Source organism: Vulpes vulpes, chromosome 10, assembly GCF_048418805.1.
Source record: "Vulpes vulpes isolate BD-2025 chromosome 10, VulVul3, whole genome shotgun sequence".
NCBI lineage: Eukaryota > Metazoa > Chordata > Mammalia > Carnivora > Canidae > Vulpes > Vulpes vulpes.
In genome coordinates, this window is record NC_132789.1 from 47,613,745 (window position 1) to 47,640,533 (window position 26,789).

General features: G+C 40.0%; 1 protein-coding gene across 9 annotated transcripts in view; it reads left to right on the forward strand.

Annotated features, from left to right (window-relative positions):
• Window positions 1–13,327: 13,327 nt before the first annotated feature.
• EPS15 (epidermal growth factor receptor pathway substrate 15) overlaps window positions 13,328–26,789 on the forward strand; it is a 139,923-nt gene continuing 126,461 nt past the window's right edge. For 6 of the 9 annotated variants that reach the window (XM_025991852.2, XM_025991855.2, XM_025991854.2 and 3 more), the window contains exon 1: window positions 13,342–13,540. In XM_025991852.2, the coding sequence (XP_025847637.1) occupies window positions 13,508–13,540 (33 nt within the window). In that variant the 5' untranslated portion in view covers window positions 13,342–13,507. Of the gene's footprint in view, window positions 13,541–13,788; window positions 14,753–26,789 lie in introns of those variants that run through there. The other 3 variants (XM_025991853.2, XM_072724008.1, XM_025991856.2) reach the window with 3 other exon arrangements.

Below are 26,789 nucleotides of genomic sequence, written 5' to 3' on the forward strand. Positions count from 1 at the left end.
CCCTCTCTGACTTCCTTTTTTTTTTTAAAGATTTTATTTTTTTATTTGACAGAGAAAGAGAGTGCAGTGGAAGAGTGGCAGAGGAAAAGGGAGAAGCAGACTCCCCGCTGAGCAGAGCCCATCCCTGGATCCTGGGATCATGGCCTGAGCAAAAGGCAGCCACTTAACCAACTGAGCCACCCAGGCACCCCCCGACTTCCTTTCTTTCTTTTTTTTTTTTTTAAATTTTTTTTTTTAATTTTCACTTATTTATGATAGTCACAGAGAGAGAGAGAGAGAAAGAGAGAGAGAGAGAGAGGCAGAGACACAGGCAGAGGGAGAAGCAGGCTCCATGCACCGGGAGCCTGATGTGGGATTCGATCCCGGGTCTCCAGGATCGCGCCCTGGGCCAAAGGCAGGCGCTAAACCGCTGCGCCACCCAGGGATCCCTTCGTTTCTTAATCATTCATCCTTACCCTCACTCTGCTCCAGCCATATTCATGTCCTGGATGTTTCCAAACTCACTAAGCACACCCCTGCCTTGCACTGCTGTACCTTTTGCCTCAATTTCTCCCAACCCTGGATATACTCTTTGTCAGTCTCTTCTTACTTTAAGTCCTTTCTCTAATGTTTCCTTATCCATGGGGACTTTTCTGACCACCCTTAAAATCTCAACCCTTCCCCCTTCTCATATACTCTTCCATCTATCTTTCTTTCTTTCCTGATTTTTTTCTCCATATCAACTTATGATTTTATACATATTGTATATATTTATACTTTTTATAATTTATAGAAGCTCCAAGAAGGCAGAGTTTTGTCTGTTTTGTTTACTGCTATATACTCAGTATCTAGAACAGAGCTTAGCAAATAACAGATACTGAATAATTATTTTTGAATTAATGAACAAATCTTCATGATAACTTTGTGAAGTAGATTCTATGTTTTTGTCACCTCTGTCTTACTGATGATAGAGACTGAGGCTCAGAAATGCTAAGGAACTTAACTCTAATCATGGGACGAGCAAGTAGCAGAGCTGGGTCTCACTCAAGATGCGTTTTCCTTTTGAGCCCACATCAACCACGATGGTATTCTGTGTTCTCGGCGTCTCTAGAATCAATCCTCCTTTAAGTGTATCAACAATGCCTCTGCTATAGTTTTGGCCTTAACAACTCTTATCTGTTTTTCTCTAAAGCATATTTATTTTTTATTTTTTATTTTTATTTATTTATTTATGATAGACATAGAGAGAGAGAGAGAGGCAGAGACACAGGAGGAGGGAGAAGCAGGCTCCATGCCGGGAGCCTGACGTGGGACTCGATCCCAGGACTCCAGGATCGTGCCCTGGACCAAAGGCAGGCGCTAAACCACTGAGCCACCCAGGGATCCCCTCTAAAGCATCTTTTACCCACTGTTCCATCCTTTATACAGAGCCAGAGTGACATCTCTCTCTATTTTTTTAATGTACATTTAAGTGGTTTTTCGTATATTCACAGAATTGCACAAACATCATCATTATCTAATTGCAGAACATTTTCACCATTCCAAGAAGAAACTCTCTGTCCATTAGCACTCACTCCTATCCTCCTTTCCCTCGGCTTCTGACAACTGCTAATCTAATTTCTATCCCCGTGGATTTGCCTATTCTGGAGATTTTATGTAAATGGAATCATACAATGTGGGGCATAAAAGCCTTTTATGTCTGGGTTCTTTCATTTAGGATAATGTTTTCTTTCTTGCTTGCTTGCTTGCTTTCCTTCTTTCTTTATTTATTTTTTAAAAATATTTTATTTATTTATTCATGAGAGACACACAGAGAGAGGCAGAGACACAGGCAGAAGGAGAAGCAGACTCCCTACAGGACCCCAGGATCATGATCTCAGCCGAAGGCAGATGCTCAACTGCTGAGCCACCCAGATGTCCCTAGCATGATGTTTTCAAGGTTCATTCGTGTTGTAGCATGGATCAGTACTTCATTCCTTTCTATTGCTGAATAATACTTCATCGTGTAGATATACCACATGTATTTATCTATTTGTCAATGATGGACATTTGTTTTTACATTTTTGGTTATTATAAGTAATGTTACTATGAATATTCATATGCAAGTTTTTATGCAGCCATATGTTTTTAATTCTTTCAGCTATATACCTAGAAGTAGAATTGTTGAGGCATATGATAATTCTATGTTTAACTCTTTGAGGAACTGCCAAATTGTTTTCCAAAGTGGCTATATCGTTTTATATTTCCACCAGCAATGTGTGAGGAGTCCAATTTCTTCACATCCTTGTCAATTCTGGATTATTGAAACAATATCAACAACATTCTTTTGCATGTAGATATGCAGTTATTATTGTCTATTTAAAAATTATAACCATTTTAGTGGGTGTGAAGTTCTATTTCATTGTGGTTTGATTTGCATTTCCCTAACATTAATGATGTTGCACTGTTAGAGTGTATTTTGTGCAGTTTTTGGCCACTTGTATACTTTGGAGAAATGTCTATTCAAAGAATTTACCCACTTTTAAAATTGGGTTATTTGTCTTCTTGTTATTGAGCTGAATGTCTTCTTAAAATATATTCTGAACAACTCCTTTATCAGATATGTGATTTGCAAATATACCCTCCCATTCCTTGGATTATCTTTACTTTCTTGATGGCTCCCCTTGAAGCACAAAAGTTTTTGGTTCTGATGTTCAATTGATCTATTTTCCTTGTGTTGCTAATGCTTTTGGTGTTATAGTCAAGAAAGCATTACCTAATCCAAAGCCATAAAGATTTACATCTATCTATATTTTCCTCTTAGAGTTTTAGGGTTAAGAAACTTACCTTCTTCTAAGATCTTTATAAACATACACGTATATCAATGACCTATTTTGAGTTGGTTTTTGTATATGGAATGACATAGGCGCCACACTTCATTCTTTTGTTTGTGGATATTCAGTTGTCCCAGTACAATTTGTCAAAAAAGACTATTCTTTCCTCCATTGAATTGTCTTGGCACTCTTGCTGAAAACCAAGGGGCACCTGGCTGGCTCAGTTGGTAGAGCATGAGACTCTTGATTTTGGGGTCATGAGTTTGAGCCCCATGTTGGGTGTAGAGATTACTTAAAAAAATAAGAAAAATAAAACCAACTGGCCATAAATTTTTGTAGTCTCAATTCCATTCCATTGATTTTTATGTCTTCCCTTATGCCAGTCTGTCTTGGTAGACACTGTCTTGGTTACTCTACCTTGGTGGTAAGTTTTAAATTAGGAAGTATGATCTTTCAATTATGTTCTTCATTTTCAAGATTGGCTATTCTGAGTCTTGCAAATCCAAATGTATTTTAGAATCAGCTTGTGAATTCCTACAAAGAAGTTAGTTGAGATTCTAATAGGGGTTACACTGGATCTGTAGATCAATTTGGGAAGTATTGCCATTTCAACAACCTTGAGTCTTCTTCATGAACATGAAAAGTCTTTCCATTTATTTAGGTCTTCTTTTTTTAAGATTTTTATTTTTATTTATTTGACAGAGAGAGAGAGAGAGAGAGCGCACAAGCAGCGGGGAGGGGGAGGGGGAGAAGCAGGCTCCCTTTTGAGCAGGGAGTCCAATGTGGGGCTCAATCCCAGGACCCTGAGATTATGACCTGAGTCAAAGGCAGACACTTAACCAACTGAGCCACCCAGGCAACCCTGCAGGTATCAGCTTATATATACAGTTTCTACTAGGAAGCCTCCCCTTCCTTGTCCCATAGCACAGATGTTATATTCCTTCTGTGTATTTTTACATCACTGAGATCTTATTCTTTTAACTTCATCACATTGTGTTTATTTATTTTATTTTATTTTTAAGATTTTATTTATTTATACACGAGAGACACAGAGAGGAGAGAGGCAGAGACAGGCAGAGGGAGAAGCAGGCTACCTGCGGGGAGCCCCATGCAGGACTTGATCCTGGGATAATGACCTGAGCTGAAGGCAGACACTCAGCCACTGAACCACCCAGGCATCCCACATTGTGTTTATAATTGCCATTTTGCTTGTCTGTCTTCTCTAGGCTATGTGCTCCTTGAGGGTGGAGATATGTCTTATTCACTTTTGTAACTCCTCTACCTTGCAGAATGCTTGAGGTATCGTATGTACTAAAAACTTGTTGAATAAATTAATAAATGGGAAGAAGCCTATTTATTTGCTCTTTATAAGTCCCATACTTCAGTAAACCTGTCATTGGTAGTTCTAATTAGTGGTCTGAAAATGAGCCCACCTGTCTAGGAGTTTGCAAGATGTTGTTCAATGTTCTCTTATGGGCTTGAGATAATTAATATTCCCTTAAAGTTTCAATCAGAATCTTCTCTGTTAAGCAGTATAAAATTTTTTTTCACAGTCCCCTTGGGTGGATACTTAATTATAGGGATAATTTGTTTTATATAGAATTTCATATTTATGGCCTTTTAAACACAATTGGTTTTCTTGAATCCAATTCCTCAAAGTTGACGATCTTCCAGACCCCACTGCATCTTGATGTAACAAAACTGCCCAAAACATGTAGTGAGTAGGGAGTATCATTCCCATTTCACCCATCTTAGGCAGAATAGTTAAGTAACTTTTCCAGGTTCCCAGGGCCAGAACCAGAATTTGAACCCAAGCCTTTTTGACAATAAATCCACACTTTTAACCATTTACTTCCTTCATCTTACCCACTTATAATGTATAATTTCGCAAAAAGAACAGCTGTAGCTTACTTGAGGTTAAGCTTGACAGCCAAAATTGTATATTGTCAGAGTTATCCCTGAAAAATTCAAGAACTTATTCAGTATAATATACAGACATACTGTCTTTGCATAAGCTCAACACTGCCAATTATTTTCTTCAGGCTTAAATCAAATCCTTGCCTTTTTGAGTATCAGCTGAAATCCTTGGCTTGCATAAAGAGATAATATTGAAAGTAACAACAAAAACCCCTTCCTTTAAACACTGAGCACTGAGGGTGTATAATTACATTCATATACAGTTAAATGCATATGTGATGCTACTCTCCTTTTTGCATACATTGATTTTTCTGGACTGTAGGATTGAGTGGATAATGCCTCCAGTAAAATATGTACCGTTTTTTTTTTTATCTTTCAGGGCCAAACGTTGCTGTGAATCAGGACAGTCTCCTCAGACTTTCAAAATTTGACAGATTTATTTCATATCTTTGTTACAGGTGAGACACTGACAGTATTTATTAGTAAAGGTAAAGAATATGAAAAAAAAAGAATATGAGGGCAGTTATACAGATAACTAAATACTTAACTATCATCGTCATAACCATAATGTGTAGTCTCCATTTATCCAGCACTCATTCTCATGTGCCAGACACTGTGCAATGTGCTCTATAAGCATTGTCCATTTAATTTCGTTATCACTCTGATGTAGTTTACATAAAACTGAGGCTCAAAGACTTTTAACAATTTGTCATTAGTGTTATAGCTTATAAGTGGAGGGCCTCAATCCAATCTCAAATTTGTTTGATTCTAAAGCCCCCAGCCTCTTAACCACTGTCCTGATGTCAGGATTCCTGATTTCCTTTTGAAAGGGTAAAATAGATTCCAGACTGCCCTTTTAAAAAATCAAGGTGATTAGATTTTAAAATGTCATCAACACAAAACAATAATGGTTTCTTTTGTGTCCAGTAGTGATTTTGCTTGTCTGAGAATCTCCATACAGACACGTTTCCCTAAGCCTCTTCTGGCCCATTCATGATTCCTTCTGAGCATGTCCTAATATTTCCTCTATCTTTCTCTGCAGGTTCCTCCCTCTCCAGTCCCCATCATGCTCCATTCCACAAAATATCTCAGTATGCCCAGAACATACTTGCTCTTCTGCACTTTGCTGATTCATATTTTACCTGGAAAACCTGGCTTCACTGGAGCTGATGGTCAGGAGTTTGAGAAGTCCTAGAGGATCTTAAATAGGGAAATGACAAGACCCGTTTTTTTCTTTCTTTCTTGTTTTTTTTTTTTTTTTTTTTTTTTTTAAGAGATCACTCTGTCTATAATAAGAAGAATAAATGTAGGTACAAACATGAGACTGGGGAGATTAGTTAAGGAGTTTTAGCAGTGGTCCAGGAGAGAAGTGATGGTGGCAGTGAAGACAGTGAGAAATGGTTACATCTAGAATATATTTTGAAAATAGAATTGGAATTTCAGATATATATTGGAAGTTGAGCCAACAAAACTTGCTGATAGATTAGACTTGGGCTATGAAAGAAAGCACTGAATAAATGAAGAAAGCGAGGGACTGAACAAGGCATCCTCTATTTGTGTTATGAGATGTTCAATACACAGTCATCATTTTAAACTGAGACACAACTGTGATTATGGCTTAGAAAATCTTTGACTGAAAGAGCTATTTGTCATTATGTGTGTATGTGGTGTGTCTTAGTTTTCTCCAACATGAACCTGTTAAGTGTAGGACGCTGTGCTAGGTATTTTCACAAAAGTTGCATCATTTAACTCTCCCTAAACCCTTAGAAGTAGGAATTAATATCTCCATTTTAGAGAAGGAAACTGAGATTTAACTTATGATTTGACCGAGGTTACACAGTTCATAAGGAACTGAGCTGAGATTTGAAGTCAAAGTTGACTCTAAAGTCCATGCTCTTGTCACTGCAATGATTCAAAAGTACAAAACCAGAATTCCCCAAACTTTTGTGTTCCTTGAAGCCTCTGTTGACTCTCATGTGTCCTATTTTAGAGCCCAAGGCTGGCAAACAGGATAGCTTTGTTCTGTCTGCAGCCCATCCTCTGCCTTGCCTTGTGATTTAGGACAAGCTTCTTAATTTGATGGTGTTTCAGCAGTCCCACTTGTTAAGCAGGGCTAGTAATTAGTGATGGAGACAATGCTTTGAAATCTGCAGATGAAAGGACCTACAGTCTTGAGTGCAAATATTTTCTTTCCCATGGTGTTCTTTTGGTTTCTTATAGTTTCCAGGATACTTCATAAGAGGGAGAAAGAAAAAGAAAGAAAAGAAGTGAAAAGAAAGGAAGGAAGGAAATAGGACAAGTGTAAAACTGCATTTGCTTGCTCACTGGAAGCCAATGGATCTCTTGGGACATAAATATAATAATCTTCCTATTCTTGAGTACTTGGTAACTATTACTAATGGATGAATGAATTTTTATTTTTTTTAAGATTTATTTATTTACTTATTTATGATAGACATAGAGAGAGAGAGAGAGGCAGAGACACAGGCAGAGGGAGAAGCAGGCTCCTTGCAGGGAGCCTGATGCAGGACTCGATCCCGGGACTCCAGGATTGCGCCCTGAGTCAAAGGCAGGCACCAGACCGCTGAGCCACCCAGGGATCCCCTGAATTTTATTTTAAAAAACCATTAAGGTAGGTTTTGGAAAAACCACTGAAGCTCTTTATTTTTTTAATTTTTATTTTTTAAAAAATATTTTATTTATTTATTCATGAGAGAGAGAGAGAGAGAGAGAGAGAGAGAGGCAGAGACACAGGCAGAGGGAGAAGCAGGCTCCACACAGGGAGGCCAACGCGTGACTGGATCCCAGGTTTCCAGGATCAGGCCCTGGGGTGAAGGCGGCGCTAAACCGCTGAGCCACCCGGGCTGCCCCTGAAGCTCTTTAAAAATGATTTCCATTTTTGTTTCTGGTTTCTCAAACCCTAAGTGTTCTTTATTTAAGAAGAAAAAGGAGCTAATGCTTATCTAGTGTCTACTATGTGCCAGGTACTAGGCTAACTGCTTTCACAGGAAACCTCACTTAAGCATCATAACAGCACAACCAGGTAGGTGCTATCATTACCTTCAGTTTATAGGAAACAATGGCTTGGTATAGTTCACTGACTTGTCCAAGGTCACAAAATTAGGAAGTAGCAGAGCCAAGCCTGCACCAGACTGGGCCTTCCCAGTTCTAAATTCAGACTCTTTCCAGGACACCCCATCGCCCTGAAAAATTAGCTATGAAGACAGTTTTGAAATGCCCTATCACACCCTGGGTGTATGTGGCATTTAAAAATCTCTTACTGCTTGTTCTTTTCAGTTCCTGGCACACAGACAGTTATTTGTGTAGCACAATTGTTATTATTGTGCAGCCTCACATATTCTTTCTGCCCTGGGCAAACATGAACAATAATGGGCTATATTTATGCAACGAACAGCTTGGAAGCATGAGCTCCAGATTATCATTACAATTGTAGTTTAATTTTTTTTTTTCTGTAGCTTAGCACCATTTATATGGAAGGCCTTTCTCAAAGTCTCACGCAAATAAACTGGTTCTTTGTGTATTCAGAGAGCTCCTCAGGTTTTTTTTCCCCCATAGTTTCAATCAAGCATCCTGTATTTCTAAATGCTGACATCACAGATATGCAGTGTTCAAGAAGAGCTGATATGACTGTCACCTCTAAAGTTGGAATATAAAGAAATAAAAGTAGCTGTGGTGTCCCTGAAGGATTGGCTGGGGAGGATTGGGAGTTAGAGTAGGATACAAAAATGGAAAGATAGGCTGATGACAAAGTTGTTAATGATCTAAGTTCTCCTCTTCAGGATGATCTTGGGTTTAGGGTTATTATAAATCCAGAGCCTCATCTTCAGCTTTCCATGGTCAAAAGCACCATTTTATCAAGTCTTCTTGGATGTGACCAATATCTACAGGATACCAGCAACATGCCCTAGTAAAAGGCATGTTTGAGTCAGAAGATCTATGTATAATTTTTAGCTTTGTCACTATGAATTTGGACAAATTCCTCTTCTTTAAAGTAACATGGATCATAATCCCTATAGGGTTGTTGTGAGGATTAAATGAAATAACGTGCATGAAAGCAGCATTTGTTGGTTGTCAGTAACCAGATTTAAGTCATCAGACACAACTTTACTATCTAGGGAACATCTATCTTTCCTATAACAGGGATACACGTCAGCTGTTTAAGGTGCTCCTTTCTTATGGCCAGTGTATCTGCAAAACTCACTGAGTAATTGGAGAGTTAGTTTTCTGAGGGGTGGAGTTAAATGGTGATCTTGAGGAATGGTGTTCTTACAGCTACCATTAATTAGGCCTTTATTTCAGTCAAGGTTCTTTGATATGGGATATTTATGCATTATTTGTAGTCTTTATATCATCCCTATAAAATAGGTGTTTATTATCTCCAATGTACAGATGAGGAATACAAAGCTTAGAGCCCAAGAGACATTAAGTTGCCCTAGAAAAAATGGTCAAGTTTTTTCTCTGCTCCATGAAGCTCATTCTTGTTACAATGAATTAGATCACAACATATCTTCCATTAGCTACATTTTACTCTCCTAAAATAGATTTGGGATATGACCCAGTGCTTTGATGAGATCTGGGACAGGCATTTGCAAACTCTCATTGGTGTGTCATTTAAAAAGAAATCCAGTCCCAGAAGTTCTAAGGCCTTTTTGTGAGTTTGGACCATCACTCCCATCATCCATCACATGTCAAATTTTAAATTTAAACCAGAACCAATGAGTGGAAAAGGAAGCCAGTACAAATTATTAGTGGTCTGGAAAGGTGTCTGAGACAACTCCCATATAATAATTTTTAGCTCGTCTTCCCTTACTGGGAGCTCTGACTATCATTATTATTATTTTAATCACGGTCCAAACTAAGTTTGCTTTAAGTGGACTTTACTGAAACAAGTTATTTACAAAATATTTGTTCCTTGTTTTTTTTTGTCTGTGAAATGGGGATAAAATAACGATGCAAATAATAACTACACATGAGACTATGCATTAAATCACTTCAGCGAATCTTTATCATGCTATATGCTGATGTGAAAAAATTGATAAACTGTGAAAAGCAATTCTGAAAACATACAATGTATTGTTTTTGATTTACTATAAATCACACAATGATTATAACAGTAATAATTCCTTATGTTTCCTCCATATTTTCCACACTGATCTGCTCATTTTTTAAAAATTTTTATTTATTTATGATAGTCACACACACACACACACACACACACAGAGGCAGAGGGAGAAGCAGGCTCCATGCACCGGGAGCCCGATGTGGGATTCGATCCCGGGTCTCCAGGATCGCACCCTGGGCCAAAGGCAGGTGCCAAACCACTACGCCACCCAGGGATCCTGATCTGCTCATTTTTTAAAGATTTATTTATCTTAAAGAGAGAGAGCGAGAGAGAATGAGAGAGCACACAAGTGGGAGGGGCAGTGGGAGAGGCAGAGAGAGTCTAAAGCAGTTACTTTGTACTGAGTGCGGAGCCCAATACAGGGCTCCATCTCACGACCCTGAGATCATGACCTAAGCTGAAACCAAGAGTGGGGTGCTTAACGGACTGTGCCACCCAGGTGTCCCTGATCTGCTCATTTTTATATATGAGAAACTGAGGCTCAAACAGGTTTGTCTGAGGCCATACACCAAATGATTCCAGTACTTTCCTTACTACCTACATATTGCCTTTCTGGAAAACTCTATACACCAGGAATTCCACTCTATTCACCAAAAGTAATTATCTTCTTATATTTTATATGATTTGGAGGATCTTCTTTGAATAGCAAGTGAATTTGTATTTCCCATAATAATTTACTCCATGGTTTTCAGGTTTCTTTTCTTTCTTTCTTCCTTTCTTCTCTTCTTGTTCTTTTCTTGATTTTATTTATTCGTAAGACACGGAGAGAGAGGCAGAGACACAGGCAGAGGGAGAAGCAGGCTCCATGCCGGGAGCCCGATGTGGGACTCGATCCCATGACCCCGGGATCATGACCTGAGCCAAAGGCAGATGCTCAACCATTGAGCCACCCAAGTATACTGGCTTTCAGATTTCTTAGCCTACATCTACAACTATCTCCATCTTTAAGTATTTTCATATATGTTATTTCATTTATCCTCACAACAACCCTAAGGTTGTACAGCTAGTAAATGGTAGAACCAGAACTATAACCTGGATGTTTCTGGCATCCAAGCCCTGTTTATTCCACTATGCTATACTGCTTTGGTTATTAGCTGTGTAACTTTGGGCAAATCACTTAACCCCTGTAACCTTCATTTACTATATCTATAAAGTGGGTTTATACTTTTCAGAGTTGTGAAGCTCAGATGTGATAATGTAATATAGAAAAGTCAAATAGAGGGCAGCCTGGGTGGCCCAGCGGTTTGGCGCTGCCCTCAGTCCAGGGTATGATCCTGGAGACCCGGGATCGAGTCCCACATCGGGCTCCCTGCATGGAGCCTGCTTCTCTCCCTCTCCCCCTGCCTGTGTCACTGCCTCTCTCTCTCTGCATCTGTCATGAATAAATAAATACAATATTTAAAAAAAAAAAAGTAAAATAGAAACATCAGTTGTGGTTATGGCTGATGGACGTACCAAGGTAAACTAATTTAAAACAGTATCTCCCCTTTTCCCTTGAGTTAAAAAGAATAAGAGCAAAAAGAGACCAAAGGAGACTGTTGAATATGTGGTTGTCCACCAGACCTGCATGCCTGGCTCCTTGTAGCCAGACCTTATGAAAAGGAGTCTGAGTAGAGTCAGGAATTTCTGGAGGCATTTCTCAGGTGGTTTGCCTATGGTGGCAAAAGTCTAAAAACTTAGGTGAGGCTTACTCCATCATGAGCCTTGTCCAGCTGGCCCTCCTGGTATATTAAATGGGACTTCTATGATAATGGTGACAAGGTCATGGGCCTGATAGAGTTTTGGTTTGTTGGTGTGGGGAGCCACCATGACTGAGAAAGGAAGACCAATTCTAGGCAAAAACATTTATTGAGGCCTACTCTGTGGTAGACTAAACTGTGAGTGGGATGTAGACATGAGTCAGTCCCCTGTCCTCAAGGATTTTAGTGTGGTAGGTACAGAAAAGTCCTTAATTAACTCTTAAAAACAGGCGGAATATAAGAAGGATCACATCAGAACAACTAAGAGGTGGGATGGAAGTTCCTAGAAGGCTTCTTAAAGTAGATGGCATGTAAGCCAAGTCTTTAAAGATCAGGGTTTCTAGTAACTTGTTGTATATTCTAACTGAAGGTGGCAGTATGAGATAGTGTAGGATGCGCTATATTTAACACAAACTGTAACTAACGCCTTTTATTGAGTACCTACTATATGCTAGGGTCTTGAGGATACAGATATGCTTCACCATTTGCTTCAAGGTGGATGGAACTGGAGGGTATTATGCTGAGTGAAGTAAGTCAATGGGAGAAGGACAAACATTATATGGTCTCATTTGGGGAATGTAAATAAAAGTGAAAGGGAATATAAGGGAAGGGAGAAGAAATGTGTGGGAAATATCAGAAAGGGAGACAGAACATAAAGACTCCTAACTCTGGGAAACGAACTAAGGGTGGTGGAAGGGGAGGAGGATGGGGGTGGGGGTGAATGGGTGACGGGCACTGGGGGGGGGGCACTTGACAGGATGAGCACTGGGTGTTATTCTGTATGTTGGTAAATTGAACACCAATAAAAAATAAATTTATTAAAAAAATAAAAAAATAAAAAAAATGGGTGAATGGAAAAAAAAAGAAAAGAAGCAGTCCTTGTCATGGAGCAGCTCTCAGTCTAGAGGGGTAGACAGATGTAAAGGGTCCTTTGAGTGACAATGACTTCATAAAGCAGGGAAGAAATTTAAAAAGAAGAGTTGTAACTCTGACTTGGGGAGATCAGGAGATGCTTTGCAAAGGGGAAAATACTTGAGCATGTCTTCAGAAACTGGAAGTTTGCCGGGTGGACTATGGGAGGAGTTTGGAGTGCTGCAGGTGCCTGAGCAGATCCCAGGGCTCTCTTATTAAACCATGTAAGTGTGGCAAGCAGCAAGCAGGCAAAGACATTATTTATCGCCCCTCCCACTTGGATTTTGGCTCCTGGAGGGAAGAACCTAGAAGTCTTCTTTTTCAATATCACGTACATGGTTAAATGAAAGTTTTTGGAGGCAGATCTGGATTCTAACCTGGCTCTCTAATCAGCTGTATGACTTTAGGTAAAATAGCTGTTTATGTTTCAATTTCCTCATTTATATAACTTATTTGTGTCTCAGTTCCTCCCACTCATACAACTGGAAAATAGTGTGTAGCACAGAGTCTAGCATATACAAAGTACCGCTACTTCTATCACGATCTCATTTCGTTTTCACAAGCAACCTGGACTTTGCGTAGCATTGCCCCATTTTTCAGAAGCAGCATCTTAGATTAGAGTAGGTAGGCGATCTGCCTAAACTTTCCGGGCAATCTGTCTGCGGTCTCTTCCGCCTACGCAGCCCGTCCGCCTTACTTCCTTGTCCGCGCCGGGTTTTCTCGGGCGGCCCCGGGGGGAGGCTCCTGTCCGGCAGCGCGAAATCCGGCGCCAGGACTTGGGCGCCGCCGCGCTGGCGCCGGGCGGGCGGGGCGGGACGGGGCGGGGCCGGGAGGGGCGGGGCGGGGCGGGGCGGGCGGGAGGAGGGAAGTTGTCGAAGTTACAGGGGAGACGCCCGCCCGCCCGGCCGCCCGGGCCTCGCCTCTGCTCGCTCCCTCCGCCTCCTCCCGCCCGGAGCCCCAGTCCGCCCGTCCTTCCTTCCCCTCCCGTGCATGATGGAAGCACCATGGCTGCGGCGGCCCAGCTCTCCCTGACACAGGTAACGCCGCCCGCCCGGCTCGGCCGCTGTCCCGGGCGGCCCCTCCCCCACCGCGCTGCGGGCGGGCGGCCAGGCAGTTTCTCTGGTGCGGGCGGGGCGGCCGCCGGGGCGGGCGGGGGCGAGCGGCGGCGCGAGGCTGAAGGTGCGTGTGCGGCGGGGCCGTCCGAGCTCGCAGCCGCGCCGCCCCGCCGCCCCGCCACGACCCCGCCCCCGCTCCCCGCGCGGCCCGCGGCGCCGGTGCCCGTGCCGGGTGGGCAGTGGCCCCGCGCGGCTCCGCCTCGGCCGCCGAGAAGTTTCCTCCTTCCAGGCCAGGAGCGCTCCAGGTGGGCTCCCGTGGCGCTCGCGCTGGCCGCCTCGCCCCCGCAGCCCTCGCCCCGCGCGGCGGCCCCCGGGCTCCGCGGCGCTTCCCGAGTTAAAAGTCGCCTTCCCGACGCGGAGCCCAGCCCCCCCCCCCCCCCCCGGCGGGGGCCGCAGCCCGCCGCTTCCGTCGAGCCCCTCGCTCCCCTCGGCACCAGCCTGGGCCCCCTCCGGGTTCGGCCGCGCCTCGACCCGCTCTCCTGGGCTGGACCTCCGCTTCCGTCGCCTTCCGCCCCCTCGGGCCGGGGAGGGCCGTCGCGTAGCCGCCGCCTCATCAACAGGTGTGACGGCTCCGCCCGCCTCGGCCTCGGCGCTGGACGGCTGGAGATGACCTCCTGCGGGGCCATGGTCGGCCCCTTCCTCGCCTCCCCCGTTCCTCGGAGCCTAGGCCCGGTGCTTCCCTCTGGGAGCCTCGTTCCTCCGTCCCCGTAGAGAAGGCGGGCCGCGGTCTTCCCCGGGTGCTCTCCCGCCGAGGTGGCCGGCGCTTGTCCGGCCCCGACCCCAAGCCTCCCGGCCTTACACTTCTCGGCGGGTCCGCCCTGCCCGGAGCGCCCGCCACAGCCCGCGCGCTGCCCGCTGCCTCCTGCCGCCTTGTAGTCCCCTTGGCCTACATCCGTCGCGCTTCTCGTGGGCCGGTGCCGTCGTCGCGCCGCAGCAGAGGCTCTGGGGTGTTTGCCCCGGCGCTGTGAACTCGAGAGCCCGAGCGACACCCGCTCTCCTGGGAACCCGCCGCCACCCGCAGACTCGTGCCTCAGGTCCAACAACTCACTTCAGTTTGCAGGAATTCTGTTTCCTAAGTGACGTCTGGTGGTTTCCCTGTTCTCTTGATGTCGCTCACCCTCTTTTGACAAGCAGGTAACAGGGAAGAATCCTTGGAATGTGGGGTTGAGGGCTGGTGGCGGACCTCTTTGGAAGGGCCCTCCTGAGATTCGGATGTGCGCGGTGGCGGCAGTGACTCTTGGGTCTCACTTTTTAGGAGTCTCGTTGGCTGTTGGCCGGTCCTTGCTTTCTGGCCGCGCTGGCCGGGTCGGGCAGGAGCTTCCCCCTCTTGAAGTCTTCTGTAGATTTGTTTCTGAGTTGTTTGCGTACTTTATTCTCTCTCCCTGGCTAATGTTTCTAGTTTCTGTTTATTATCCTTCATCTCTGGACATTTTCTTTAGGCTCTTGTCAGTTTTATAGATAGTTACATAATTGAAATATGTTGTTGTGGTTGTGTGTTTAAATATGAACATGTACACAGTAAGTACTGAATCACGAGTATTCTTCAGTGTCTCACATAGAAGAACGTAATTGATGGTTCATTTATATTGATAATTCAAATTAAGCCAATTTAGAATATTTTTATTTTAAGACATTAGAGGCAATAAGTTCTATGTAAAGGGACAGGAAAAAGAACCTTACTAAGTGTTAATATACTCTAACGTGCCGCTTGGTCATTTTAAAACTTTTTTAACTTGTGTATTTTTTTATTTGATTTTTTTTTAACTGCTGGAAACGAATAAACTAAGGTAACAATGCAACCTGGTTTCACATTCATTATTGATCTATTTGTGTCACACTCCATCCCCGACCCCCAAACACACACACTTAGGCATACTCAAGTGAGAAATCCTCCAGGGCAGGGACACATTTTAATTCATCTGTCTTCCTCAGTGCCCATCTGGAAGAAAGTGATTAAAAACTGTCTTTTGAATGACTGAAAAATTTAAAGGGCTCTGTGACAGTTAAAAGATTAAACAGATGCTGAAGTGAGTTTCTACCTCTGGTCATGGGATAATGATGAAGTTTTGGAGTAGGTTCTTTCATTCAACAAATATTTGTTAAGCACCTATTATGTGCTAGGCACGAGGCTAGGATTGTCTTGTTTATAGTTTTTTTTTTTTTTTTGCCTTTATCAGTTCAGTAAAACTGACAGTTTGGGGGGAAAGTGTGAAAAACATTTTAATTTACTCCTTCCTTCCTCTTTCCTTGACTGACAACCAACCCACCAGCTCCCCAGCCACCAAAATAATTTATTTAAATTATCATATTCTAGCTTCTTCAGAGGATAGAATACTAGAGTAATGGAACTTAGTTCCAGTCCCAGATCTGCCAAGAGCTAACTCTATGGAATTGAGTTAGATCTCCAAGGCCTCGATTTTCTTAGTTTTAATATTCATTCAACAAATATTTGTTGAGCATTCATTGTGTGCTAGGAAATATGTGTTAGATACTAAGGATATGTTAAGAAACAAATAACAATTCTTGGAGGCAAAACATAGAACTTATATTCCAGTAGGGAAGTTTGAATGAGCTGATCTAAGGCCCTTTCTAATTGAGATTTCTTTTTTATAGACCATATTTTATGATTTGTAGCTCTAGTGGGACTTTCCCGGGGTACTTTAGTGTTGTGTAGCCTGTTTTCTTTCTTTTTCTTTCTTTCTTTCTTTCTTTCTTTCTTTCTTTCTTTCTTTCTTTCTTTCTTTCTTTCTTTCTTTCTTTTCTTTCTTTTCTTTCTTTTCTTTCTTTTCTTTCTTTTCTTTCACTTTTTAAAATTTCAAGTAGGCTCCACACCCAATGTGGAGCCTAACACAGGGCTTTAACTAACGATCTGACCCTGAGATAGAGACCTGAGCTGAGATCAACAGTTGGATGCTTTAACAACTTAGCTGCCCAGGTAACCCTAGCATTAGTGTTTTGTAATTTCAGTTGTCTTCACTAGACATTTGATTTTCTTTTAATCAATATGAAGTAAAACTTAAATGAGAAAGATCTTGTGATTTTTGCTTGTGGTGATTACAAAAAAGATATTAATACTTTCTCTCTTTAAGCTTTCCCAGTGGCCCATTTCTTCTTCAAGTCTGTATCCTTACTACTACTACTACTCTCAGCCTTTCTTACTATTTGTAAAGAGTGTTTACTGTATATATTAGGGTGTTACAGTATGCGGGGAATTTTACTTCATTTAACTTAACACTCCATTTTACAAATGAGGGAAGTAATTTATGAGCTAATAAGTAGTAGATCTGAGATTTGAACCAAGGACTGTCAGATGTCAAAAGCTGTTTATTTCACTCTATTCTCTGTACTAGACACTTGGCATATCCAATGCTCCCTTGTATTTTTGATGCTCTTTTTCAGTAAATGCTCTATTGTCCTAATTAGATGGTAAACTTTTTGAGGATGGAAGCTCTGTCTTTTGCCTCTGAATCTCCAGGGTCTTTTATGCTATTGTGAGTATAGAAGTGGTGTCCTCGATGATGATAAAAGTTTTATTTTATTGAAATATGACATGATAGTATTTAAATGATTTTCCAGCAGCAGTTCAGCTTTATGTTGCAGTTTTCTTGTGTAATTTAGCAAAGATTCTTTTTTAATTAAAAAAGCCCTTAGAAGGGGACTGAAGTGAAAAAATCTTAGTATATGGTCTAAAGCACTATGTGCTATAAGAATAATTTCCTTTTTTTCCCCCAAAGATTTTATTTACTCATTTGAGATGAGAGAGAGCACAAGCAGGGAGGAGAGGGAGAGGGAGAAGCAGACTCCCTGCTGAGCAGGGAACACAGCCCATCCAAGGACCTTGAGATCCTGACCTGAGCTGAAGGCAGATGCTTGACTGATTGAGCCACCCAGGAGCCCCAAGAATACTTTTCCTTTTAATGCTTATTTAATTGCAAGAGTGATATAACTGTATTACAGAAACTTCGGAAATTGGAGAAAAAGAATCCCTCATAATTTTGTAGTCTGTGGTGGTTATTTTCAGTTGTATCAAAGAATACATGATGTGTGTTAATAAATGTGTCATCTTAGTGGTCTGGTTTAGCAATATGGCAATAAATATCAGGATACAGTATAAAAATTACATGTTCTCAGAAGCAGAGTGTGTGTATTTAACATGACTGTTAAGTTCTACTATGAGAAGGACACCATAATGATATTTTTCTTTTGTGCCTGCAATTACAGTCCAGTATACTCAGGAAATCCATCCTTCTTTGAGTGATATCCAACTGTTTTCAAAAATGGCTTGGAATGTTCAGCATTTGGGAGGAGTTGTCATAGTTAAAATTAATTAGGAACAGTTGGGTTTGTCCAATACAGAGTCTCCCAGGAGTAACCTAAGAGAGTATTCCTTTGTTTTCACTCTATTTGGGGATAGAATGGTAATGGACTAAAAAGTAGTAGGAAAAGATTGAGCATCTTTATTTAGTAATGAACCATAGTTTTTATCTCCTCTCTTACTAATAGTCTGACTTAAGGACTCAGTCTAAGGTGTTTTACTTGTTCTTCAAGGAATTAAACATACTTACACAATTCTTTACTTTGTGAGTTTTGCACTTAATGATACTGGAACTATGGAAACCAGAAGAGGAAAACGGAATAAGTGAGAGAGAGAAAGAGAGAAAGAGAAAAATCTGGTTACTTGGAGAATTGAAATTGTAGAACTACATGAAAAGTTAATCCAGGCAGAGTTCATTAGGCAAACTCCTACACTGGAATTTCATGTTAAAGTGGTTAAACTCTCATCAACAAGATAAAATATTATGCCTTCATTAAAAATTATGTTTACTGGGAGCTTATAATAATATGAAGAATATTGTAATTTGAATGCTATATTACAGCAAAGTGGAGACATTTTATTTTTTTATTTTTTATTTTTTAAATTTTTATTTATTTATGTTAGTCACACAGAGAGAGAGAGAGAGGCAGAGACACAGGCAGAGGGAGAAGCAGGCTCCATGCACCGGGAGCCCGACGTGGGATTCGATCCCGGGTCTCCAGGATCGCGCCTTGGGCCAAAGGCTGGCGCCACACCGCTGCGCCAACCCGGGATCCCGAGACATTTTATTTAAAAGAATGATCTAACCCAGTTGAGCATGCATAGAAAAAAGATTGGCAGAAAAAAAAAAAAAAGCATCAAGATTTTTGTAATAGCATGTTTATAGTTTTTATTTACCTTCTTTTTTTTTTTTTTTTTAAAGACTTATTTATTTATGATAGAGAGAGGGGCAGAGACAAAGGAGGAGGGAGAGGCAGGCTCCATGCCGGGAGCCCGATGTGGCACTGGATCCCGGGACTCCAGGATCGCGCCCTGGGCCAAAGGCAGGCGCTAAACCGCTGAGCCACCCAGGGATCCCCTTTATTTACCTTCTTTTTGATAGTGAGCACATATTTATTCTGGAATCTGCTGATTTAGCATTTCTATATGACAACTCTTTTTGAATATTTACTGTTAAATTGAAATTAATGACTATATATAAAGTGAAAATCTGTGTTCTATGATTGCATTTACACTCACATTTCATCTTAAAAATTCCCATTTTTACACTTGGAGAAATTGGTCAGAAGAATGATAATAACTATTATAATTGGTTTGGAAAATTGTCAGAGGACTAATTTATAAGTTTTTGTGCTGCTGTATAATTTATGAAACATTTTATGCTCTCATTTGATTTTCATAATAACTAACCAGCGAGGCTATTACTCTTATTTCAAATTAGAGAATACTAAGGCTCAGAATTTGCGACTTAAGTTTTACAGTCAGTAAATAAAAGCGTAAACCCATGTTAAAAAAAATTCAAACAAAAAAAAAATTCAAACAATATCAGTGAAAATCTCCTTCTTTAGGCCCTGAGTCTCCTTCCTAGAGATGGTCATTCTTGCCACTTTTATTGTGTGTATTTCCAGCAATAATCTGTGATTTATATGTAAATATGCATAATTTTTCTTTTGAGTGAGCTGCATATTGTTTTATGGCTTATTATTATTTTTTTAGCTTAATCTGAGACATTATTCTCTACCAGCACATACAGATCTCCCTCATTATTTTCAAAACTTTAGGATCTTTCTTTATAAGAGTATACTGTAATTTATTTAACTAGCCACCTCATGATGGACATTTCTGTTGCTTCCAATTGTTTGCTATTACTACCAACAGTGCTGCAGTGAATATTCTTTTACACACCTTTGTGCAAAGGTGTGAGTGTGTACTTTAGTTTTTGGTAGGTAAAATTTTTGGGCCAAAGGCTTTTTAGATACATATTGCTAATTTGCATTTGGAAAGGTTGTACTAGCAACAATTTGAGTGTGTTTTTCCTTCTCCATAGCTTCATCAGTACAGTATATTAGCAAACTTTTGTTTATTGCCAACTTGATACAGAAAATGATGTTAAAAGTTGGCCTTATGCACTGTACTTTCCTGTCACATAAATGTGAACTTTTTAATATTTTGCATAAAAGGTAGAAGTGAGATGTAAGGAACTTAACTTTGTGATATAAATAATGCTTTGACGATTTGACAGTGCAATTAAAAATTAAAGGTTGGAGCTCTTTTAAAAACTTGTTTTTTATATGGTACAGATGTACAAAAAAAAGTAAGCCTCATTTCGTCAAGGCCCCTTTAGTTTGGGTATTTTGTAATGGGAATTTAATGGTATCAGGAGTCTCTCATCTGAAATAATCAGACTGCTTATATCTTGTTTTATCTCAATAAAAATAAAAATTTGGCCAAGAACAATGGGGCAAGACCATACTTTTTTGGAAGAAAGCTTCTATATACTTGGGATTTTTTAGATCATGGTTTTTCAGCCTTGGCACTATTGACATTTTGGGCCAGGTAATTCTTTGGTGTAGGGCAGCTGTCCAGTGCCTGCGGGATGTTTTACAGGTCCCTTATCCATGATATGCTAGTAACACTTTCTCGTTTGGGATAATCAGAAATATCTCTAGATATTGCCAGATGTTTCCTGGAGCACAAAATTGCCCCCAGTTGAGCATCATTGGTTTATATACATACTTTTTGAAATTAGTGACCCAGGAAGGAATATAGGAGATACCGAGGTAGATGCTTTCCTGGGATAGGCATGGGAGGATAGCTTATCTTCATATTTTTATTCCTTAAACCTGCCATGAGCCATGAGTGGCTAATTGTGCATAGATTTTGAACTTAAAAAACTTAAATGGTAAGAAACTGGAAATTGTGAATTTGATTCTATATGTGGTTTCTCTGTCTTTCTTAGTGGGCTAAGTTTTAATATAAAGATATGGGAAGGAAAACATACCACTATTGTGAAAGAAGAGGAGTGATGTTTCTTTTTTTTTTTCTTTTTTTATTTTTATTTTTATTTTTTTTTTTTTTATTTTTTTTTTAGGAGTGATGTTTCTTAAACTCCAATAAGCAGTAGATACTTTTAGGTAATTTACATATGTCATTTCACTTAATCTTCATAGTCTTTAATAAAGTAGCAATTAAGCTTCTGTATTACTTACTTAGGGTTGTAAGTGGCAGATTTTTGAGATTTGAACCTAGGCACATCTGTTCTTAGACACATTTGCTATACTGTTTCCTGTAAACAGTCATTGACTATAAATCAGACAAGTATGAAAATGAACATTCACATGATATTACGTTCCTTCATTGTTATGTAAAAGGAACAGATTATCCAGAGTGAGGTACATGTATGTGTGTGTGAGGGAGAGAGAGAAGAGGTCAATATTGGGATAACAGTAATTAATACTTATTGAGCACTTACGTGTCAGACACTGTTTTTAATAATCTTTACAACCTGAGGAAGTTTTCAGTAGTCCTTATAACTTGATCATCCTTGTTTCTCAAAAAGAAATTTAAGCTCAGAGATGAAGTAATTTGTTCAAAGTCAAGCTGCTGCTAGGTAGTAGAGCCAGAATTGTGGGCCAGGTAGTGTAAAGAATTCATAATAATTATTATTATGGTATAGATAGATTCATTCAATTGAATGAATGTGTTTATATTTTTGAGGGCAGAATAATAGCTCTGACAGATCTAATTATGGTACTAATGCTTGCTTAACTGAACATATGTTCTAGGCTGCAACATCTTTTTATGTAAAAACTTATCATTGCCTACACCACATCTCTAGAAAGTGATTATAATACCAGATAGTGGAGAGTTTTTATAGACTTCATAGAAGGTAGTATTACATTTTGCAACCTAGAAGTTTATTACTAATGTAAACCTAAGCTTGTCTTGGTTTGTGTACAATATTTATTTTCAAGCTAATATTCTCTTGGACGTCTTGGAGTTCGTTCAGTATTTTATTGCTAACCATGATACCACATATCAGAAAATACTCACTAAGAGACAAACTATTTTATTGAATAAAACATAGAACTACTAGGCTTAAAGATATCTGACACCACTCCAGAAATGAACATTGCTGAGAGCTGGGGTGAAATAATGGGAGATCTTGGGCTTTGCAGTGAGAATGTCTTAAATCCTTTGATTGTGTAACAAGTTTCTTAGCCTCTGTTTTTCTTTTTTTTTAAGCTTATAAAATAGGGGATAAACTTAACTTGCAGGATTTGTTGTGAAGATTATGTGAAATAGTGGATATAAATGTCTAAGATCTATCGATGGATCAATCGATCAATTGTCTATTTATTTATTAAAAGATTTTATTTATTTATTCATGAGAGACATAGAGAGGGAGAGACACAGGCAGAAGGAGAAGCATGCTCCATGCAGGGAGCCCGACGTGGGACTCGAGCCGGGATCTCCAGGATCAGGCCCTGGGTGGAAGGTGGTGCAAACCGCTGGGCCACCCAGGCTGCCTCAAGATCAATTTAAATGGTAGCAGCTAATAATAAAAATAACAAGAACAACTGCCAGCACTAGCCAAATGTTTACGGTCACTGGATTTGGTTATTTATAGGGCTGTTAATTTTTATGAAATGTACTTAGAATTTTCATAGATCATTGATACCAAGGATTATTGATATCTTCATTTTATCTTGTGTTCTTTTGGTATAGCACATGTATATCAGTAGGCATATATGAAAAATTGGAAACTTCTGTGCACCAAAGATGCTTCTGTTATTGCTGGTTGATCTCTTATTTCAGAAACCATTTACTGAATGCCTTCTGTGTGTCATCGCTGTGTTAGGCCTTAGACATAAGAGGAGAGCAAGGCTTAGACTCATGTATGCACTGAAATTCCTTTTAGTCTTTTAGGGAGATAACAGTGACTTTCTGGGATGAGAGGTACCTTGGAAAAGGGTGACTGAAGTAAGGCCCTAGGGTGGTGTGAAGTATCCTGTGATTCTGATGGAACTTTTTGTAGTAGTTTAGTTTTTGAGTTGATTGATAGCATAAATGACATTTAAGTTGTACTTAAAAGTTGTACTATAGGAACATTTGACTCAAGTCAAATTGTATTTTGGTGTATAGGGTCCACATTGGGGGAAATAACATCCATTTTTAAATGATTTATTCTCTGCTTTTTTCCCTCTATAAGAAAACAAGAATTTTTAACCCAGAGACATTAGGGAGGAGTTTCGGGGATAGGCTTCAAATCTGTGACCTACTCTAAAATAGTATGTAAAAAATTATGAGTGTCAAGTTTTCTTTCTTTCTTTCTTTCTTTTTTTTTTTTTTTTTTGATTTTATTTATTTATGGGAGACACAGAGAGAAAGAGGCAGAGATATAGGCAAAGGGAAAAGCAGGCTTACTCTGGGGAGCCTGATGCGGGACTCTGTCCTAGGACCCCGGGATCACAACTTGAGCCAAACAAAGGCAGATGCTCAACCACTGAGCCACTGGGTGCCCCAAGTATCAAATTTTCTATCCCAGGGATACTGAGAGAAATTTTATATAGTGGGAAGAACACTGGACTTGACGCCCTGAGCTGAAGGCAGATGCTCACCACTGAGCCACCCAGGCATCCCTTACTTCTTTTCTTTACACATTTCTTAAAATGTGGTTGTAACCTTGCTCTCTCTCCACACACCACATACGTATATACATATGTATATATAATTTTATATTGTTTTCTTTAACTTAACATTATAGGTGTTTTTCTGTTATCTCCATAGCATCTTTTTAATGTATTTAGAATATATTCATTAATCTGATGTTTTATAGTTTACTTAAGCCCTATGTATAGGCAATTTATGTATCAATTATAATTAATACTTATTAATAACCTTAGATGTGCCATTTGCTAAATCCTTTTTTGCAGTTATAGATGGTACTTATTACATAATTGAATTATTTTTCTATATATACCTTTGAGTTTTGAAGTTAAACTTGAGTGATTTTTACTTAATTTATGTTTATAAGATCTTGAATGGCAAAGCAGATAACAGTATTTTACTCAGATAGGAACAATAATCTTAAAAATACTATTATGAAGGAATTAAATTGAATATATTTAATTTGGCTTCAGACCACCTTTATAGTTTGTAAAGTTTGCTTAGCATGGGAAGTTAGCATTAAAAGTTGTAGCTTGAGGAAGATCAGATGGTTTCAGTTTGCATACAGTTTTCATCCTTCTTTGCAGGCTAGGATGCTTTCATTCTTAGTTTTGTTCTCTACATTCTGTTCCATGTTTTATGTTTTTTATTCTAGCACACTTTCATGCAGGGCCTTGTAAGACCTAGGGGTGGATTCTGGATCATCTTGCACTTTAGAACAAACAGTTCAAAAACTTGACTGTATTGACTATACTTTGAGCCAGACTTGAGATGTTCAGGTTTGTCTCTGTGCTTGACAGTTTTTTTTCTTTAATATACCCTCACAGCTTTATGTGACAAATTTCTTCCTTATTTTATTTATTTTTTAAAAGATTTTATTTATTTATTCATGAGAGACACAGAGAGAGACACACACACACAGGCAGAGGGAGAAGCAGGCAGAGGGAGAAGCAGGCTCCATGCAGGGAGCCCGATGCAGGACCTGATCCTGGGACTCCAGGATCAGGCCCTGGACTGAAGGCGGCACTAAACCGCTGAGCCACCCAGGCTGCCCTCTTCCTTATTTTAGTGCAGAAATTTTACCAGTATCAGTATTCATAGATTAAGGTGGACAAGAATTATTTTCCTATAACCTTACATGTGCGCCACAGATACACTTCTTATAAGGAAAACTTCCTAAAACACTCATTTTTAAAAATAAGTGTATGATCGGCATTATTTATATGTTTAATGAATATTAAAAATATTTAAAAATTGATTATTGGGCAGCCCCGGTGGCTTAGTGGTTTAGTGCCACCTTCAGCCCAGGGCGTGATCCTGGAGACCCGGGATTGAGTCCCACATCGGGCTCCCTGCATGGAGTTTGTTTGTTTGTTTGTTTTTTAAAGATTTTATTTATTTATTCACGAGAGATACAGAGAGAGAGAGAGAGAGAGAGAAGCAGAGACACAGGCAGAGGGAGAAGCAGGTCCCATGCAGGGAGCTTGATGTGGGACTCAATCCTGGGACTCCAGGATCACACCCTAGGCCGAAGGCAGGTGCTAAACTGCTGAGCCACCCAGAGATCCCCCTCCCTGCATGGAGCTTGCTTCTCCCTCTGCCTGTGTCTCTGCCTCTCTCTCTCTAATAAATAAATAAAATCTTTAAAAAAATTGATTATTGTTTAGGTAACAGTTATAGTTTTTCATCATGAGGCTAGGTAGAAGGAAAAGCATACTTTGAAATTGTAAATTTACTGAATTTATTTCTAGTGCTAGTTTAAGAATATTTCATGTGTGAAAATTAATGGTATTTTTTTATTTTTTTATTTATGATAGTCACAGAGAGAGGGAGAGAGAGAGGCAGAGACACAGGCGGAGGGAGAAGCAGGCTCCATGCGCCGGGAGCCTGATGTGGGATTCGATCCCGGGTCTCCAGGATTGCGCCCTGGGCCAAAGGCAGGCGCCAAACCGCTGCGCTACCCAGGGATCCCAAATTAATGGTATTTTTGATGTATATTTGCATTTAGAATTATGAACTATCAAGCACTATTAAAAAGCACTAGAGGTACTGAATTTATAAAATATTTAAAAATTGTTAACAAGCTTTCTTTGAGATTCCTACATAATTTAAAAAATTTTTTTAAATTTACTCTTTTAAACTTAGTGACATATAGTCTGTATATCATACAATTTACCCATTTAAAAAAATGTACAATTCAGTGATTTTTAATCTATTTATAGATGTGTGCAACCATCACCACAGTCAGTTTTGGAGTGTTTAATCACCTCAAAAACCTCGTATGCTTTAGGTATCATCCTCTTCTCTGCCATTCTTTCCCCAGTCCTAAACAACCACTAATCTGTTTTCCATCTCAATTAGATTTTCCTAGTCTGCTTTTTGTATGAATGGAATCATGTACCATGTGGACTTTTCTGACTAGTTTTTCACTTAACATAATATTTCTGAGGTTTATCCAAGTTGTAGCAAATACCAGTACTTCATTAATTTTTTTAAAAGATTTTATTTATATGAAAGAGAAAATGAGCAATGGGGAAGGGGAGTGGGACAGGGAGAGGGAGAAGCAGACTCCCCATTGAGCAGGGAGCCCAACGTGAGGCTCAATCCCAGGACTCTGGGATTATGACCTGAGCCAAAGGCAGACACTTAACCGACTGAGCCACTTAGGCACCCCTACTTCATTCATTTAAAAAAAATTTTTTTAAAGATTTTATTTATTTATTCAGACCGAGAGAGAGAGGCAGAGTCACAGGCAGAGGGAGAAGCAGGTTCCATGCAGGGAGCCCGACGTGAGACTCGATCCCAGGTCTCTAGGATCACACCCTGGGCTGCAGGCGGCGCTAAACTGCTGCGCCACCGGGGCTGCCCTACTTCATTCATTTTTATGGCAAAACAATATTTCATATAATGTTTATACCACATTTTCTTTATCTTTTTGTCTGTTGAAGGACGTTTGAGTTGTTTTCTCCTTTTGGCTGTTGTAAATAATCTGCTTTGAACATTCATGTACAAGCTTTTGTGTGGATGTATGTTTTTATTTCTGTGAATATTTATCAGGTCATATAGTAATTTTAGGTTTAATTGTTTGAGAAATTGCCAGACTTTTCCAAAGCAGCTACACCATTTTACGTTCCCACCTGCTGTGTATGAGGATGAGGACTTTGCCGCATCCTCTCTGGTAATTGT